At 43.0% G+C, this 18,542-nt stretch overlaps 1 protein-coding gene across 1 annotated transcript in view; it reads right to left on the bottom strand.

The window, feature by feature from the left end:
* Positions 1–18,542, bottom strand: part of VPS13D (vacuolar protein sorting 13 homolog D) — a 244,587-nt gene that overhangs the window by 73,140 nt on the left and 152,905 nt on the right. Inside the window, exons 63-64 of the mRNA XM_066606699.1 lie at positions 16,815–16,949; positions 14,365–14,532 (exon numbers count right to left, since the gene is read on the bottom strand). Of these exons, the coding sequence (XP_066462796.1) occupies positions 14,365–14,532; positions 16,815–16,949 (303 nt within the window). The remainder of the gene's footprint in view (positions 1–14,364; positions 14,533–16,814; positions 16,950–18,542) is intronic.

Below are 18,542 nucleotides of genomic sequence, written 5' to 3'. Positions count from 1 at the left end.
TATTTATGTGACGAGGGCCTCCTTGTCTCCAACTCTGTACATGAAGGGGCGGCAACATTTCCTGCAATTACCCCGTGTCAGCCGAGGTGAGGACCGGCTCATACATATCTGGGGGCTGCAGTTTAGAACGCAGATTCCTTTCCGTGATTATGAGAAAAGTGCGAAGTGAAGACATAGTATAGAACTACATGGAAGGGAAATGGAAAGACGGACGGAGGGGGATGGCGTCTATGTGATGCATTACGGGCGGTTCACATCACGGTTGTAATTTTTGCTTTATACGTTGAACATACATGAAAAAAAACATGCAAACATAAGAGGACTTTTTTGTGTGTATACTTTAATATACATTTATATATATTCTTTTTTTTTTTTTTTTTTTACAGATAAAAGTATACGATTTTTAACTGTACAGCCTTTTTTTTTACTAAAATGTTGCAGTTGAATTTTTTTTTTTTACTTTAAAGGTATTGTATATGCTAAATGTATAGCTTTGCGTTTCCATACGATTCCTATTTACTATAATGTAGAAAAAAACATATACATTAAGTAACATAGTATGTTAGGCTGAATAAAGACACAAGTCCATCCAGTTCTGCCTATTACCCCTCAATGTTGATCCAGAGGAAGACAAAAACTCCAATAAGGTAGAAGCCATTTTTTTCCATTTAAAAGGGGGAAAAAATTCCTTCCCAAGTCCAATCAGAATAATCCCCGGATTACCGACCCTTCTGAAGCAATTAGTGATTATAACATACTATTATTACATTCAAGAAAGACATCCAGGCCCTCTTAAACGCATTTATCCAGTTCACCATCACCACATCCTCAGGCAGAGAGTTCCACAGTCTCACTGCTCTTACAGTGAAGAACCCACTTTTATGCTGGTATAGAAACCTTCTTTCCTGTAGATGTAGCGGACGCCCATTGTTAAAGTTGTAGTCCTGGATATAAATGGATCATGGGAGAAGCCTCTGTATTGTCCTCTGATATATTTATACATAGTTATCAGGTCACCCCTCCGCCGTCGTTTTTCTAAAGTAAATAACCCCATTTTTGATAACCTCTCTGGGTATTATAGCCCGCCCATTCTATTTATTAATATAGTTACCTATCTTTGTACCCGCTCAAGCTCTCATCTGTCCTTCTTGAGTACGAGTGCTCGAAACTGTCCACAATATTCCATGTGTGGTCTGACCAGTGACTTGTAAAATCAAGCATACCATTTTCAGTGGGGCAGACAATAGTGGTAAACTATGCTTTTCTACCCCCCCCCCCCCCCCCCAAAAAAAAAGGACACAGATGTAAGGTTAAATGTGGTCCAAATATGCACTTTTCAACTATGTTTGACCAATTTTGGTCTATAAATTACGTCTAGCAATATGTTTCAATGCGTTTGATTTTGTATCAAAACGTATATGCCCGACAGATGGCTAAAACGTGAGGCTAATGCTCCCGATTTAAGGCTAATTGCTGGGCTGTGCCGGCACTTGCGACGTCAGCCTGGCATTTATGGCATAAAGCGAAGGCTAGCGATTATGTAATATGACACTAAGATTTTTAAACATAACTGTCTTAAATACAAAAGTTCCCATTTTAATATTAATACTTTAGTGACGGCCAATACGCCTTTTTACTGACCTCACTAATGAGCTTTAAATCTGCACATACAGCTTTTTAAGATGGTGATTTGGACAACTACTGACAGCCAGGCTCCTGCTATAACTGCCAGGGGCAAAACCTTCAATCTTGACAGTTTAAACCCTTAAATGGCACAATCAATAGAAAGTGCAGCATGTAAGCAGACGACAGGGAGAGAGGGCTCAGTCACCTATTGGAACCCCGCAGTGCAATTACATGGTAGCAATGAGTTCCACACGGGAGCTGGAAGCTTGACCAAATCCTGCATGTCCGCTATGTTACTCAGTCTAGACCCCGCTTTCTGCAGTCTAATAGGCTGCTGTAATAGGCTTAGTAGAATGCACTACATAAGTAATGCAGTGTACTATCCTAGCGCTCCAACAATCACATCATCAAGTCCCCTTCAAGGACTAAAAAATAGTTTAAAAAAAAAGTTCAAAAAAGGCTTGTCACTAAATGTTTAAAGGGGTTGTCCCGCGGCAGCAAGTGGGTCTATACACTTCTGTATGGCCATATTAATGCACTTTGTAATATACATTGTGCATTAATTATGAGCCATACAGAAGTTATAAAAAGTTTTTTACTTACCTGCTCCGTTGCTAGCGTCCTCGTTCCCATGGAGCCGACTAATTTTCGCCCTCCGATGGCCAAATTAGCCGCGCTTGCGCAGTCCGGGTCTTCTGCTCTCTTCAATGGAGCCGCTCGTGCAGAATGCCGGCTCCGTGTAGCTCCGCCCCGTCACGTGCCGATTCCAGCCAATCAGGAGGCTGGAATCGGCAATGGACCGCACAGAAGAGCTGCGGTCCACGGAGGAAGAGGATCCCGGCGGCCATCTTCACCGGTAAGTATAGAAGTCACCGGAGCCACTTTTTTTTCCCCTTTACGGCATTCACTATGCAGTGTAAATGATTAGAGATGAGCATGCATTCAAATGCTCGGGTCCGCGTTATTCAAGTCGAGCTTTTTGTAAAATTCGAGAGCTCTACTCGAGTAACGAACCCCATTGACTACAATGGGAGACTCGAGCATTTTTGTATGTGGGACGCCGAGTCCCGAGCTTTTTTTTCTTCTTGGTTCTCCCTCTCTCTCTCTCGCGCACGCACACACGCTCTCTCTCTCTCTCTCTCACACACTCTCTCTCACACTCTCTCTCACACTCTCTCTCACTCTCTCTCTCACTCTCTCTCTTACTCTCTCTCTTACTCTCTCTCTTACTCTCTCTCTTACTCTCTCTCTCACTCTCTCTCTCTCACTCACTCTCTCTCACTCTCTCTCACTCTCTCTCACTCTCTCTCACTCTCTCTCTTACTCTCTCTCTTACTCTCTCTCTCACTCTCTCTCTTACTCTCTCTCTCACTCTCTCTCTCACTCTCTCTCACTCTCTCTCTCTCTCACTCTCTCTTTCTCTCTCTCACTCTCTCTCTCTCTTACTCTCACTCTCTCTTACTCTCTCTCTCTTACTCTCTCTCTTACTCTCTCTCTTACTCTCTCACTCTCTTACTCTCTCACTCTCTTACTCTCTCACTCTCTTACTCTCTCACTCTCTTACTCTCTCACTCTCTTACTCTCTCACTCTCTTACTCTCTCACTCTCTTACTCTCTCACTCTCTTACTCTCTCACTCTCTCACTCTCTCACTCTCTTACTCTCTCTTACTCTCTCACTCTCTCACTCTCTCACTCTCTCACTCTCTCACTCTCTTACTCTCTTACTCTCTTACTCTCTTACTCTCTCACTCTCTCACTCTCTCTTACTCTCACTCTCTCTTACTCTCACTCTCTCTTACTCTCTTACTCTCTCGCTCTCTTACTCTCTCGCTCTCTTACTCTCTCGCTCTCTTACTCTCTCGCTCTCTCTCGCTCTCTCACTCTTTCTCTCTCTCTCGCTCTCTCACTCTTTCTCTCTCTCTCGCTCTCTTACTCTCTCGCTCTCTCTCGCTCTCTCACTCTTTCTCTCTCTCTCGCTCTCTTACTCTTTCTCTCTCTCTCGCTCTCTTACTCTTTCTCTCTCTCTCGCATTTAAAGGGCCCAGGCCTTTTTGTTTTTGCATGGACGGAGTTGTGTAAGGGCTTGTTTTATGCATGAGGAGCTATACCATTTTGGGGTAGTTTTTTGATCACTCACCAATGAGAGCTCCACCGATCCCTCCACCCTCCTTCTCACTGCGGGAGGGCTTCAAATGGAGCAGCGGTTGAGCATGTAGGACGCTGCTCCATTCATTTCAATGTGATTGACAGAAATAGCTAAGTAGAAGCGTTTGGCTATTTCCATCAGTCCCACTGAAGATGTATGGAGTGGCGCTGCACATACTCAACTGCTATTCCCGTTAATCCCCTCCTCGCTGCGATTGGTGCAGTAAGCCTGCAGTGAAGAGATGGGGGACAACGGACCCCTGTTCCCAGGATCGCTGAGGGTTTCAGTGATGAGTCCCCCACCTATCAGGCTTTTATCACCTATCCGACAGATGAGTGATAAAAATTGATTTTGGGAATAACCCTGTAATTTCCATCATTCCGGTAGGGACTCATTCTCTATACATACCAGTACCTGACATCCAGCTATTGGAAGACATATAACCATGTTAGACTGTATATATAGAGCGTGGCGGGGGGACTGTACTAAAAAAGTTAATGAACCTCTTCAAATGCCTTTAATACAAACAACTAAAAATTCATAAAGAACATTTCCAACAAATGTCAAGATGTCATAAAAATTAAAATCTATGGATTGCATAAACGGCTGGAAAAAATGTGCTCGTACTGTATAATATGAAGAAGAAACGTGAACCATGAAGAGGCGACTTATCCACTAATTAGCCACGTCCACAGATGCCGAATTGTTGCCTCACCATACACCTTCCGCTGCGCAGAGAATGAAATGTTATACATTCCTTTGAACATAATGGAGTGATACTTTGCCCCAAATGGGTCTAATCCTGGATATGTGAACAGATGTTGATTAGCTCTGCATGAGACACATGAAAGGTCAGTTATCTTCTAATCTCCTTAGTCACACTTAACGCTCTCAGCGTCTAATACGAAACAATATCTCGCAGCGATGAACCTTCTCCCCCACTAGAATGCTGCAGGAAATTTCCAAATTATCAGAAGTTCCTTATAAAAGGCAACAGATTTCCTTTCAATCTCACAATTGCAAAGACCCTGGCGACGTCTACCGTGCTGCAATATGTTGCGCTTCACAGTGATGCAGCAGCAAGCGGGGGTTGTTTTTACACACCGTTTTCACATTACGTATTCCGTTTACATTCGAGGTTTTATTTTTTTATATTCGATTTATTGCAAAGGTTTTCAAACAACGCAAAATTACGAATACATATTGCAAAAAGCAAGGGGTAGCGGTAGACTGCATACACATGGAAGGGCGGTGTCACATCTGCGCTCTGGAACCCACTTTCATGGAGAATGGACAATTCCCGTGGCCGAACGGCTCTGTCTCTGGACGGAACCGGAACCGAACAGCGCTGGACTTACCCCATTGACTATAATGAGGTCCATCCGTCTTCTGCCCAACTGCCTGATTTTTGAATGCAAGTCTCAGCCACAGATGTGAAACCGGACTTACTTAACATCATTACTGCTTACATACGTACATAAATGACTCAAGGTCACATATACTGCATATTCGGCATTAATACACCAAACCAGGCCTTGTAAGTTAGGAAGGTCGCAGCAAGTTCTGGAACTGGTGTAGCATAGTTTGAAATGCATTCACTGGACATAGAGTAAAGCCGGTTCACGCGACCGTATGTTCACCACGTATTAGGCAGAGCTCTGTATGCCCGTGTGATACACGGTAACTCGCAGGCAATCAATCAGTTACATCGCCGTATGCAGTTCTGCTCCCATTAGCGTGTCAGAATTGTGTAAAATGGTATAAAAGATTAGCCAGTAGAGCAATGTGAGAAAAACCAAGTAATCATGTAGATATGATAGCTTTTAATGGTTTTCAAAAATGCATGATGTTACAGCGAGCTTTCAGGGATATCTCGCTCTTTTCGTCAGGCAAATGAATGAAACTAGTTTGCATGGCACATAATTATAATATACAGATAAAGAGGGGAGGAGAACACATTTCATTCCTCTTGATCTAAATAAATGTTCCCTCACAGAAATTTGAGACGGTTTTGCACTCAAAACCTAAAACAGACAAACTTAGCCGAGACATAAATCGTAAATCAGTCCACTGAGCTTAGGACAGTTTTAGGATATGTCGTGTCTCTCCTTCAACCTGCATGTGGAAGGAGATGCAGCACCACCTAGTGGATGGCAACATTCTTACAAGTCAAGTTCTGCATTTTTATTAAGTTTTAAAGAAAATAAATAAATAAAATTATGTTTGGGAAGAGGACATCCCTCTTGACCTCCTTCAGACCTTTCATATTTTCCACTTTTGCAAGAATCCCGGGCTGAGGTTAATTCCATTCTTGAGGGTATCAAACATGGCCATAAATTTGTACTCCCAAATGCTTCTGTGACGCTGCAATTTGAAATTGTCCTTTAGTATAATAACGCTCATCTGCTCTATGCTAAGGAGCTGCAAGACCTGCTCGCATATACGGACTGCGGACAGGATACAGTTCCCCAACACACAGCAGGACTATAAGATCCCTGGGACATTCACATGTTCCACGTCCAATGTTGTGTACCTGATCTGGTGCAGTAAATGTCCTGTTAGGGGGCTTTATATCGGGGAAACAGGACAAAAACTGAGAGCCAGGGTGAGACCTCATAGCTACTCAATTAGAGAGGGAAAGACTGAACTACCTGTGGCAAAAAACTTCTGTGGTCAGGGACACAGTATAGAGCAGATGTACCCCCACAGCATACACTTATGGCCGTGCGAGCCCAGCCTTGGGCGTGATGAGCACTGCATGCCCTGCACCTTCATAAAGTTTTGTGGGCATTTCTTATTTAGGTAAAACAAAATTTGCATATGGTATAATTTAATTCATCATTACACTAAGAAATAGTGTGAGGACTGGAACCCATCCATCCAAGTGTAATAGCTTTCGTTGTCAGAAAAAAAGAAGAAAAAAAAAGTTTTCCTCAGAAAAATATGAACAGGATGGGTCCATAAGTTATCTTGTAAATGGCCTAGCAGACATTTCAGGGGTAAAGGGGACAGGCTGGGACATAATCTCTGATGGGTTATTCCAGGACAAATCACCAAAAGTAAAACACCCGACCCTCTCCGATTTTGCACATTTGTTACTAAAATGCACATAAAAATCTCAATTTTCAGAGCTGTCGGGTCATGGTGTCAAGAAATACAGAGGTGTCAATCTTCCGATTGTCATTGAGAACCATAATTTTTGATAATTAATATCTTGGAAACTAATGGGTGTAGGAAGATGGAAGGCCCGTAAAAGGACTCGGGGCTCGAGTCCCGTAAAAGGACTCGGGGCTCGAGTCCCGTAAAAGGACTCGTGGCTCGAGGCCTGTAAAAGGACTCGGGGAGAAGGGGGCGGGCTTTAAAGGACTCGTGGGGGGCTATAAAGGACTTGGAGGGGGGGGGGGGGCTACAAAGGACTAGTGGGGAGGACTATAAAGAACTGGGGGGAAAGGACTCGGGAAGGGGGGTGAAGGAATACATCACTCTATAGCAGTTTCCGATTCAATAAGCCGTTAATTTTTTCAAATCGGTGCGAAAAATGATTTACGTGGTTTGAACATCAACACAGATTTCCATTTTAAATGGGAGGAGGATGTCATAAGATATCTATGCAACGAAATCTGTGCAAAAATTCCGTCATCCTGTCTTTTTCTAAAGCAAAATCATAACAGTAATGTTCAAAATAAAAATTAAAAAAAATCTATAAAATATGTAATTTTGGAGATTTTATGCTCTTCTCTGTACAGATATTTGTGTGCAAAAACAGGAAGCTCAGCTGCAATTTACACATTTAGAAATGTTAAAATACAGAAGGTTTTAGAACTCTGATTAATGACCCATAAAGCAAAAAAATGAAGACAAAAACACAGTATCCCAAAGAGTGACTCATCCCTATTCTTATCCCAGTATCACCACTGATGAGGATCCAAGTGGAAAGTAGAAAAATGCAAAGCTCTAATAGCAGAATAGCAGCGAGACAGCGCAGCTAAATCCAAGCAGGGTGAACTTTATTTAACCTGCCGTTCTGTGCCAATTTAAATATGCTGAACCTCTTCGCTTTAAAAGACGGCATTCTACCCACTGCGTGCTCGAGAATACATGGAAAAGCCATTACCGACATAAACAAAAGCACTATAAAACTCAAAAGTCATAAAATGGCCAAACCAGATACAACTCATAAACAGCTTACGCTTCCAAACTCATGCAGTCTTTTTAAGAGTCTTTAGGCCTTTAAACGTTAAAGGGAATAATGAGAGAATAAGCGAAACCAGGACGATGCAACAGATATCTGCTTCTAATGAGAAAACCCTCCCGAAGCAGGGACAATACCATGTACAGGACATCGGCTTCTTCACAGACCGCGCCTGAAGGTCTTAATCATAAGGCTCCTTTATATAGAGATCATGTTTAAAGTGACATTTTAGGTGATATGATCTAACAAAAATAAAACAAAAAAGACATTGGAGAATACTAAATCACTGCATGCAATTTATAGGAGAAGTCACCGTAATAAGTGACTAATCCGTTACCCAACAGGTTCATCAGTCCTAAAGGCTTCAATCTTTTAGCACGTTCATCACTACGTGTGGATTCATTTTTTAATATAGCGGTATAGCAGTTTTTCTGATACGGAGTTTGAAGTGGAACACTTACATTAAAGCTGCTTTAGGCCAACACTAGATGGAGCTGTGGAGCTCACTGCATACTATTTCATTATTGAGTTCTATTTGGAAACTGTATACAGTAAGCTCCTGAGCGCTCTCTTGTGGTGACAACCAGAATGTTATGGTTTAACTGTACAGAGGTTCTATGCAGGGGATTTTGAGCTCTTTATCAGGAAAAAAGCGCTTCAAATGCTATAAAGATATATTATGAAATTAATCAGTACAGAATTTGGGACCTTTTTACATCCATCTATCCTGGTGTAATAGAATGTTTGTGAATAACACCTATGGGAAATAGATCCTTGTGACAAGTGATAAGTTTTAAAGTCACTTCCAAATAGGGTTATCTTTTGCCAGATCTTTGGGGCCCATCATTGTATTAGCGCTTGGGCACACACTGGAGGATTCTCTGCTGTGATAGGCTGACCATGGGTGTAAGGCGTGGTGAGGGTCTCACCAGGTGTGTGTAATGTTCCTTTTAGATGAGCCAATTCTCGTCTGAACAAGTGATTGATGTCATTCGTTCGCACTTGTGCAGCCAGTTTAAACAGGCAATTGCATTCAACCGAGAATCATTCAGTCTCTGTATAAGCGAATACGTGGACTGAACGATTGCTGTTAATGGACTAGACCAGTGATGGCGAACCTTTTAGAGACCTGGTGCCCAAACTGCAACCCAAAACCCACTTATTTACAGCAAAGTGCAAACAGGTCAGTGGGTGGAGCTTATCACGACGTATGATTTTTACTATGCAGCGCTCCCCCTCACCTGGTTCCCAGTGGCCTGTGGTGGCCTCAGCTGACCAGTGGTACCACACCTGACCAGGCGGTTGGGAACCGTAAGCCAGGGGGCGCTGACAACAGGAAGCCTTTGGAGAAAGTGAGGGGGAGCGCCGCATAGTATGAAATCAGCTGCAGATATGTGGCTGATATCCAGACAAAATCCGTACCATTGGGGCAGATTTTGACAGTTTTTTGGGATGCAGAAATGCTGCGGAATTTGCCATGGAAATTTCAGCTGCGGATATTCTACGTGCCAACAGAGAGCGCAGCGCTCTGCGTGTCCCCTCTGGCATGCATGCCATAGGTTCGCCACCACAGGCCTATACGATTGCTGAATTGTTATGTCTTAAACCACCTTTCCCGTGGTAAAGCTTTAGTGGATACCACTGCGCCAGCGGAGAGCGCAATCCATTTTACATTTAGATTTATTGGGGTCTTGCCAAACCCATCAGTTGAAAGCTGCATCAACTCCTTTAAGACCCAAGTGTTTCCTAAAGGACCAGACACTTAGATGATTTTATGAATATGGTGCCTTTATGGCTCTATGTTATTTGTGCCTTCTGATATTTGATATTATTTGTTTTATTAGGGGTCATGTGTACAAAACATTTGAAAAACTATTTTAATTTATAGTTATTTTTTTAATTAGTGATTTTACTGTACACTGAAATGAAGAACAGGAATGGGTTCCCCACTGTATATTACGAGGCGATCACGGTGATGGCATCGGTTGGCGGGGGCGTTTTTTTTCCAAATATTTTATTGTATAAATATTCAAAACTTATTTTTGCACATTGTTTTTACACATATGTTGAGGTATGTCCATTCCACCACATATTATGCAGGGTCTACACTGGAATACCAGAGAGATGAGGCTCAGGGATAAGGACTGGCCAAGAATCCCTGAAGGAATTCTACAGCATGCCCTGTTTCTTTTCTTGTCAGCAACTGTTTCCTTAGGATCAACCTGGAGAAGGACATCAAGATAAACGTCCCCCCACTGATGACTACTGCTCAGACATCTGCCAGACAAGTGCATGAGGTCTAATTAGGGATATTTCCTAATATATTGGCTAGGATACCTCCACACCAGGCATACACCTATATGTAACTGGTCAATAATATGACGGGCTGGCAGAGAGCGTGTAACTCTGGAAGGCAAATTTATGCCAACTGCAGTCACATCTGAAAACTCTGGCATGTGAACGGAGCAAGCCTTTAACCCCTTTATGCCATAAGACATACGTTTAAGTTTGGCAAGGTAGTAGTTAACACAACAGCAAGTAAACTTATGTCCTGTGGATGGCACGGGCTCAGAAGCTGTTAACCCCTTATATGCCGCGATCAATGTAGATCACAGCATGTAAACGATTCACAGAGGAAACACGCTCCATCTGTGACTTCATCGGCCCTTGGCTAGGTAATTATGGAGGGCCGATGGGTTAGCATGCGTTATTGTGAGCAATAATGTATTGCAGTACAGAAATACTGCAATGCATTATCATAGTGATCAGAGCTTTTCTGGTTCAAGTCCCCAACTGGGACATAAAAAAAAACTAGAATTTTTTTTTTTTTTAAATGGTGTGGGAAAAAAAACAAACATGCGCACTTTATCCTCTTTGTATATATAAAAAAAAAAAGCTTGAAAATTAAAACTCACATATTTGTTATAATCATATTTGTAACAAACTGTACAATGAAGGTTTATCTTGCATGGCAAAAAAAAACACAAAAAAATGGGAGGCAAAATGCTTATTTTGTATCCCTAAAATATGCAATATAAGTGATCAAAAAAGCAGTCTGTAACCCAAAATGGAAGCAATAAAAACTACAGCTTGTTACACAAAAAAGAAGCCCTTACAGAGTTCAGTCCATGGAAAAATAAAAACGTTATGACTTCTGAAAAGTGGAGATGAGAATCCCCAACAATTTGTCACATCCTTATGGCCAACATAGGCCATGTCCTTAAGGGGTTAAGGGTCACTCTTGCTGAAAACCTTTTTTTTCCATTCATTATGTAAGTAGTCGCACAGAATATAAGTCGGATGGCATTACCTTTTCAATTATTCCTTTCTATGTGAAAATCCCAGAGTCCTTCACTTCAGGTGGATCATATGGTCTTATTGTGACCACCTAAAAATTACTTAGGGACTTCTTGAGAGTGCACAAAGCTATTTCAGTCATCACAATGTCCTGCATGAACTGTACCACACAGGCTTTTCATGGGGAAGGAGCACAGAAACTTCTACCAAAGTTGCTGCTAATTAGATGCTCTTGTCACACAGCTTATTTAAGTGAATGCAGAGGTTAATGATATTCACATTGTCCTCCCAGCAGACAGAAATGGTACTGTTTATCTCTGGTCATGTGATGATCACTGGAGTGGTCCTTTACAGTGTAGCTCTACATATCCTGCCTGCAACTTAAAACTAATAGCAGGATATATCACCTTACTTTTATAGTGTTGCGGCGCTGGTTGGACATCAGAACTGAACTACGCCTGTAGCAGTCGCCTGTCCTGAGTACTAACTGTGTTTTCCTGCGCTCAGATAACCCCCAGGATTTATATTAGAAGCAAATTATGTAACAACCAAAGAGTCTAACAAACAATAATATAGAGCATGTAATCAAATGATGGCACTAAAGGATGATGATGGTAAGAAGGCAATGAAGCAGACAAAAGATAGTGAACAGGTAAATTCACAGTAACTGACCTTGTCTCTAGCTTTCCCTAATCTATCCCTGATGCTGACCTCAACACCAGACACCACTGTCTCTCAGTAACCCAAGGAAATCCTATCTGAAACACTGTTCCTGCTAAAAGCAAGAGAACACTATGGGCTCCTGCACACGGGCAGATTTAATTCGTGGAATCTGGAGCAGGCGGCAGCAAATGCCGCCTATAGCCTCCTATGGAGGCCCGCGGCTTCCTGCACATGAGCGGAAGTTTCCGCTCACAGCAGAAAAGTCGCAGCATGCTTCATTCTGTGCACCAACGGCTTCTATTGAAATCAATGGAAGCCGTCCGTCTTGCGGCCCTTCAGCACTGAGCATGCGTGCCGGCGCTTCCGCAGTACAGATTAAATAAGAATCCGAACAAGTGAACAGGGTCACCGGCTGGGCACAGGGTCGGATTCTGCTGCGGGATATCGCATGCCAGATCCGTCACTGTTGTGTGCAGCAGGCCCAAGACCTATAGACAAGAAACCAGACAGAGATACAACCAGAGTAAAAAAGCAACCAGCCACAACTAGGCTAGTTAAGAAGCAAGGCCAGGATTATAAAACCACAGAAACAAAACAGTTCTAACAAGAAATAAGGCTGGACTAGGAACAAGGTACTAGAAGCCTACAAAGAATGCTGGCTATAAACGCACATGGCATACGCTATAACCACACTGCAGAAGCTAGGAATATTTACAGAAAGGCTAACCAATCAGCTACTCCTGGGCTGCAGCTGTGAAGTCAGCAGACCAACTCTAATGGATCAGAATTTGGACAGTTGCAAAGCACCTACCCCAACAACAGACCAGAAGATAAGAGACAATGAAACAGTAGCAGCATTCCTGGTGTTCGCAACACATATGAGCCAAACCTTCGACTGTCAGTTCTATATTTTTCGGCAAAAGACCTAACGAGCTGCAGAAATGGGGACTCCAAAGGAAACTTGTCACAGTGAATATGCCACTGTATGTAGCCAGAATGTTACAGAGCAGGAGAAGTGGAGAAGATTGATAACTAGTTCTGTGGGAAGACAGGTGATGGACATCTACTTCTATATGCTGGCAATCATTAAGTGACTCCGCCCACTGGACTCATTCTGAACATATAACCTACTACACCAACCTCAGATTAACACCAGCTCCGTGGTTATTACAGAAATGAAGACCGAGATCCACACCGATTATAAAATGCATTAATCTTTATTAATATCCAAATCTAAATAATTCATAAACAAAGTCAGCTCTCCTGACGAAGTCGGGCCAAAAGAGCCCCAAAGAAGCTGTTGTTGTCATGAAACTCACCTCGGAGCGTTTCCTGTGATCTTCAGGGCCACGATATGTCTGAGGGTATGTATATGCTTGTGTTGTAGAGTATTGTCTATTACTGGATGCTACTTAGCAGGATATAGTGTTTGATGATCTCTTGTATATTTATGGGGATCGTCTTGTTCTTCTATGCCCTCTCATGCTGTGTTGTTTCTCTCTGCGAGGGGAGCTCTGTATCTATAGCTGAGGGGTTTACATTTTGTAGCCCTTTATCCTGGTACTTTGTATAACTTTTGACTTTGTATATGAATTCATATTAGGATATTAATAAAGATTCGGCATTTTATATTTGGTGCGGGTCTCTGTCAGTAGGTCTTCATTCTGAACGTTTTCCCATATATCAGTCTGCTCAGTTTATCCGGATGCCTGCAGCGCCTTCAATGTGAAAGGCTCCCTTTAATAATTTAAGGGGATTTTGGCATCTCATCAGGTGATGGGATGTTGCTAGAATATGGCATGATTTTATGGGTGGGATCCAACTTCTGGGACCCCCACGATCCTGAGAATGAAGGGGGCACACCACTATTATAGCACTGCGCCCTGTTCACCGTTGTAACTCTGCACAGCAGTGCCCCTTCACTATGCAGGGAACTGGAGCGTAGCGCCCATTTACCCTCCCAAGGGAGATTGCTAGTTGCGGTTTCCATTCCATATCGACTGGACGTCTTAAAGGACGCAATCCGTTCCTGAAATGTGTTGTCCGATAAACCACTACAGCTTGTTTTACGCTCCATTCCCATTTGGATTCCATGTCAATGCCCATTCCAGTAGGGCGGCTATCATCGTCATTGTTTACCGTGCCTACACTCCATTCCCGTAATGTCCATTACCTGATAGCTGACTCTACTGAATTTTTAAACAGGCCTGCACTTCTAAGTGCGCTGCTAAAATATTAATCCCCTGCTTCAGGTCTGCTCCGTGGAACGATAAAACACAAGGTCTGGTGTTGAGTCTGTGTGTGATGCGCTGCCAAGGACTGACAATGACATATGACATGACACACACCGCATCGTCATCCTAAGCCCCCTAATACAGATCAGTATAGCAGACATCACATCTCTCGTGACTCCCTCCATAAATACATTTTAGACAAGTACCTTTGCAGCAGAGTTGGAAACGCCGTGTGTGACATTTCGGATTAGGCCGCCAACATTTCCATACTTTATAAGACCGGATACTCCTTCAGACACATCATTCAACAGGCCCATTGGATTGCCAAGGAAATCTACAGAGCCCAAAATTTTTGCTGCTTGACTGAGCAACTCCTTTGAGACACAATAAAACAAGGAGGTTAGTCAGACAACTAACTCCGCAGCGCCATCACATGCCGGGATGTGTGTATTTACACTTTGTAATGAGAAATAGAGGAGAGCAGGGGATACAAATCATAGGAAGAGTAGCTTAGGGGTTAATGAAAAGCATAGTCTACTATGCTTGGCGACACAATCCATGGTCATCAGTGTTAACCCCTTAAAAACCAGGGTGTTTTGGTTCGAAAGGACCAGACACTTTTTAGGGATTTTTTTGCTATATATATATATATATATATATATATATATATATATATATATATATATATATATATATATTTTTTTTTTAACATCTATGTACCCCGTGACGTCATATAAGACAACAGGGGGTCATTCACATTGTCTTTTTTTTTTTTTATTTCACACTTTTGCATTGTAGCTGGGGCATCCATAGGAGCCCTGGTTATCGGGAAAATCATTCCCCTGTAGTGATAGTAGTCACTAACAGAGCCGGTCTGGATCTTCTAGGACCCTGCAGCTTTGCCTTGGCAGAGAGAACCCGGTGGTCACTGTGATCACTGGGTGGAACAGGGGAAGTAACACTTGTTGAGCGCTATGTACCCTGTAAAGGAAAAGGCAGAAGTGGTTAAAATCCACTTCTGTCTTCTCCTCAGAGGCTTTAGCTGTCACTAACAGCCGAGGACCCGCTCTATTCCTGCTAGATTGCAGAAGCAGGAACTTTAATCCCATGCTGTATTTTTTACTATCAGCTAGGATTAAAACCCAGGATCAAGTGCCATACATTTATTGCACTTGCTCCTTAAAGGGTTGAAGGAAACCTGTCACCAGGTTCATGCCGCCTGACCCAGGACATATATGCCCACTGACCCCATTTATGTTTTATTCTGAAACTCTGCAGTGTCTTAAAAAATAACACATTTTGAAGTTTAACTTGGAGGTGAGCGCCGAGTCATGAAGGCGATACCGTGCCGGCCTCTCCCTGACTGCATCATGTAGACTGACAGCTCGCTCCCTATACACGAGTAGAGAGAGAGCTGTCAATGTAGATGATGTGAGCAAGGAGAGGCTGGAGTGGCCCACCTCCATTACTCGGAGCTCACTTTTAAGTCAAACTTTCTTTTCGTTAAAAAGTTAGGACTAACCACATTACAGAACCGCTTTAAAAGCGTTCTCCAAGTATTTTTGGTTTTTTTATTGTGTTGGCAAGGTCCAAGAATAATACACTAGCCTATATTCACCCATCCTGGGTCCCACAGCTCCGGCAGTGAATCTATGTTCACAAGCTTCACTCAGTCTGTGAATGGAATACCAAAGAATGCCGCAGCCAATCACACGCCTCAGTGGTGGCCCGCTGAAGTCAGGATCTGATGGACTGCAGCAGCATGTGACGTCCTGTTCGCAGAGTGACTACAGAAAGGAAAGGCCACCAGCAGCAAGTACAGAGACTAGGCGCTGGAACTACATGGATCCCGGACAAGTGGCTATAGCATATATTATTTTTGAGCATGGCCAGCATGTTTTTTTTTTGTTTTTTTTTTAAAGTCACTCAAACTTTTTTTAGCGCTGCTGCAGTTGAATCAAAATTGAAGGAGTGGAATCTGCTGTAGGTCTGCACCAAAACCCACAACAAAATCTGCAGCAAACCAGCAGCTCTTAGTACATTCACACTTAGTGCAATTGCTGCAGGTTCCTCACAGTGGAAAATCCTCACCAAAATCTGCATCAAATGCCACGGCACAATCTGCACCATCGGTGCAAACCTTGATGGCGATCCGCAGCAGATTTCACCACTTTAATTGAAAGCGTGAAATCTTATCCGGGTCCACATCAAAATCTGTGTCAATTGGTGCGGATTTTAATGTGGCACTAAAATCCACAGTAAAAAATATGCAGCAGATTTTGGTGTAGATTCACACCTAAATCTACTGCATGTGAACATAACCTTAGGGTTCGTTAACATGTGGTGGATTTCCGTGTGGATCCACACCATTTGGTGCAGATGGTGATGTGCATCTGCAGCAGTTTTAAGCCTTTCAATTGAAGGGGTGAAGTCTGCTGCGGATCCGCGCCAAAATCCACATCAAAATCCTCACTGATTTTTCACATGGAAATTAATGTGGATTTTCCAATACGGAAACTCCGCACCAAATCCGTTAAGTGTAAGCCACTCGATTTTACATCCACTGGTATATGTGAAAAGGATCCGAATGACAGACTGATCAGGGGTTACAGGGTTCCCCAAAAGAGTGAGAGGACACAGAGGGAATGCAGCTCACCTCTCGAAAGTGTTTCAGAACATCATTGATGATGAATTCCCGGGATTCATACGGATGAACTCTGGTATAAGGATCCAGATCAATAACAGCATCCTCAAACTTGATTAGAGGAAAACCCAGAGTGCTTTTCAGAGCCTACAGAAAAAATAAGAGTGTAGATTAAATAGAGCGATTCTGTACATGATGTGTAACCTGCAGAGCCGGAGGGATGCGGTTCACCGGTGACCACCTTGTTCCATGCAGGACATTTCTACAGAAACAGATATATCAGCCCTTCGAAGCAATGACCCAGCACATGTCCATCCAACCTCATGAGCATGACCACCCACACAGCTTCCACATGGCATTTCACTCATGTCCCAACTTTCCCAGATCCCTGCATGGTGCAATTGTCATCATGGAGTCTGCGGATATTTGAAGCCATAAGGGTACGTACACAAATAGAGGAAAAATGGCACAGATTTCCCGCATCGGAAAATGCACACCAAAATAGGCATCAAATCCACAAGATCCCTTTCAATTGAAGGAGTGAAATTTTATGCAGATCCGCATCAAAATCCACACCGGGGGCGTGGATTTTGCCGCCATTTTTGTCATAGTGTTGATGTGGATTCTGGTGCAGATTTTCAGCAGCATTTTCCACTATATGGCTGGGTTCAGACGGGGCAAAAATCTAGCTGAATGTCCGCAGCGGGACCTATGGAAATTCCGCGAGATTTCCTCAGCTGAAGTCCCAAGACATTTGGCGCAAGTTTTGAAAGTGGCTTATTCTGCTGCAACCATCTCTCCCCATAGAGAGAAGAGCCCGCAGTGGAAACGGCGATACAAATGACATGCCGCAGCTTTGAATTGCGCACGGCGTGTCAGTTTCAGCGCGGCTTGGCAGCAGCAGACTGTCCACAGCATGTGGATGAGATTTTTGCAAATCTTGTCCCCTTTGCTGCTTAGTCTCAGATTTAAGATTGCAGGCCGAATTTCAGTGCGTAAAGCCTGTACAAAAATTCCACAGCAATTCCGCCCCGTGTGAACCCAGCCTAAGCGGTTTTCAGGGACTACATTATTGATGACCTAGACTCAGGATGGGTCATCAGTAGTTGATCGTGAGGAGGTCTGCCACTTGTATCCTGTTGCTTAGCTGATTGAAATGACAGTGGCACTCAAGCGAATGCCGTTGTCATGTTAGTCCATACCAGGCACAATGCTGTACACTGTATAGTGGCTGCACACGGTATTGCAGCTCCATCCTATTTGAATGGGACTGTGCTGCTCTCAGACCATGTGACCAATGGACGTGACATCACATGCCTGAAAAGCGGCCGCAACACTTACCCTTGCACTACGACCTCTTCAATCAGCTGACTGGTATAGAACCCAAGTGGCTGAGGATGGATCACCAATAGTGCAGTCCCAGAAAACTCCATTAAAGAAAGAAACAGATTAGTTTTTAAAAGAGGAATTTAAATTTTATTAATATAGATTTTTCCTTTAGGATGAAGGGCTCTTTAAAAAGGAGCTACCGGCTCTTCTGACATGTATGTTTTAGCCAATAATTGTATTCCCCATGAAATAACAACTCTGGAACATAAGGGGTGTGTTCGTTCACTATCCATATGACCACTCATTGATAACAGTGTAGCAAAGCATACTTTGTAATGGGGAATAGAAACACTTAGTAAAAAGGAAGAGCTTTAACAGGCTGGACTAGATGGACATTGCCTTCATTCAGCC

Source organism: Eleutherodactylus coqui, chromosome 6 (genome assembly GCF_035609145.1).
Source record: "Eleutherodactylus coqui strain aEleCoq1 chromosome 6, aEleCoq1.hap1, whole genome shotgun sequence".
NCBI lineage: Eukaryota > Metazoa > Chordata > Amphibia > Anura > Eleutherodactylidae > Eleutherodactylus > Eleutherodactylus coqui.
This window is presented reverse-complemented; position numbering and strand designations above follow the sequence as displayed.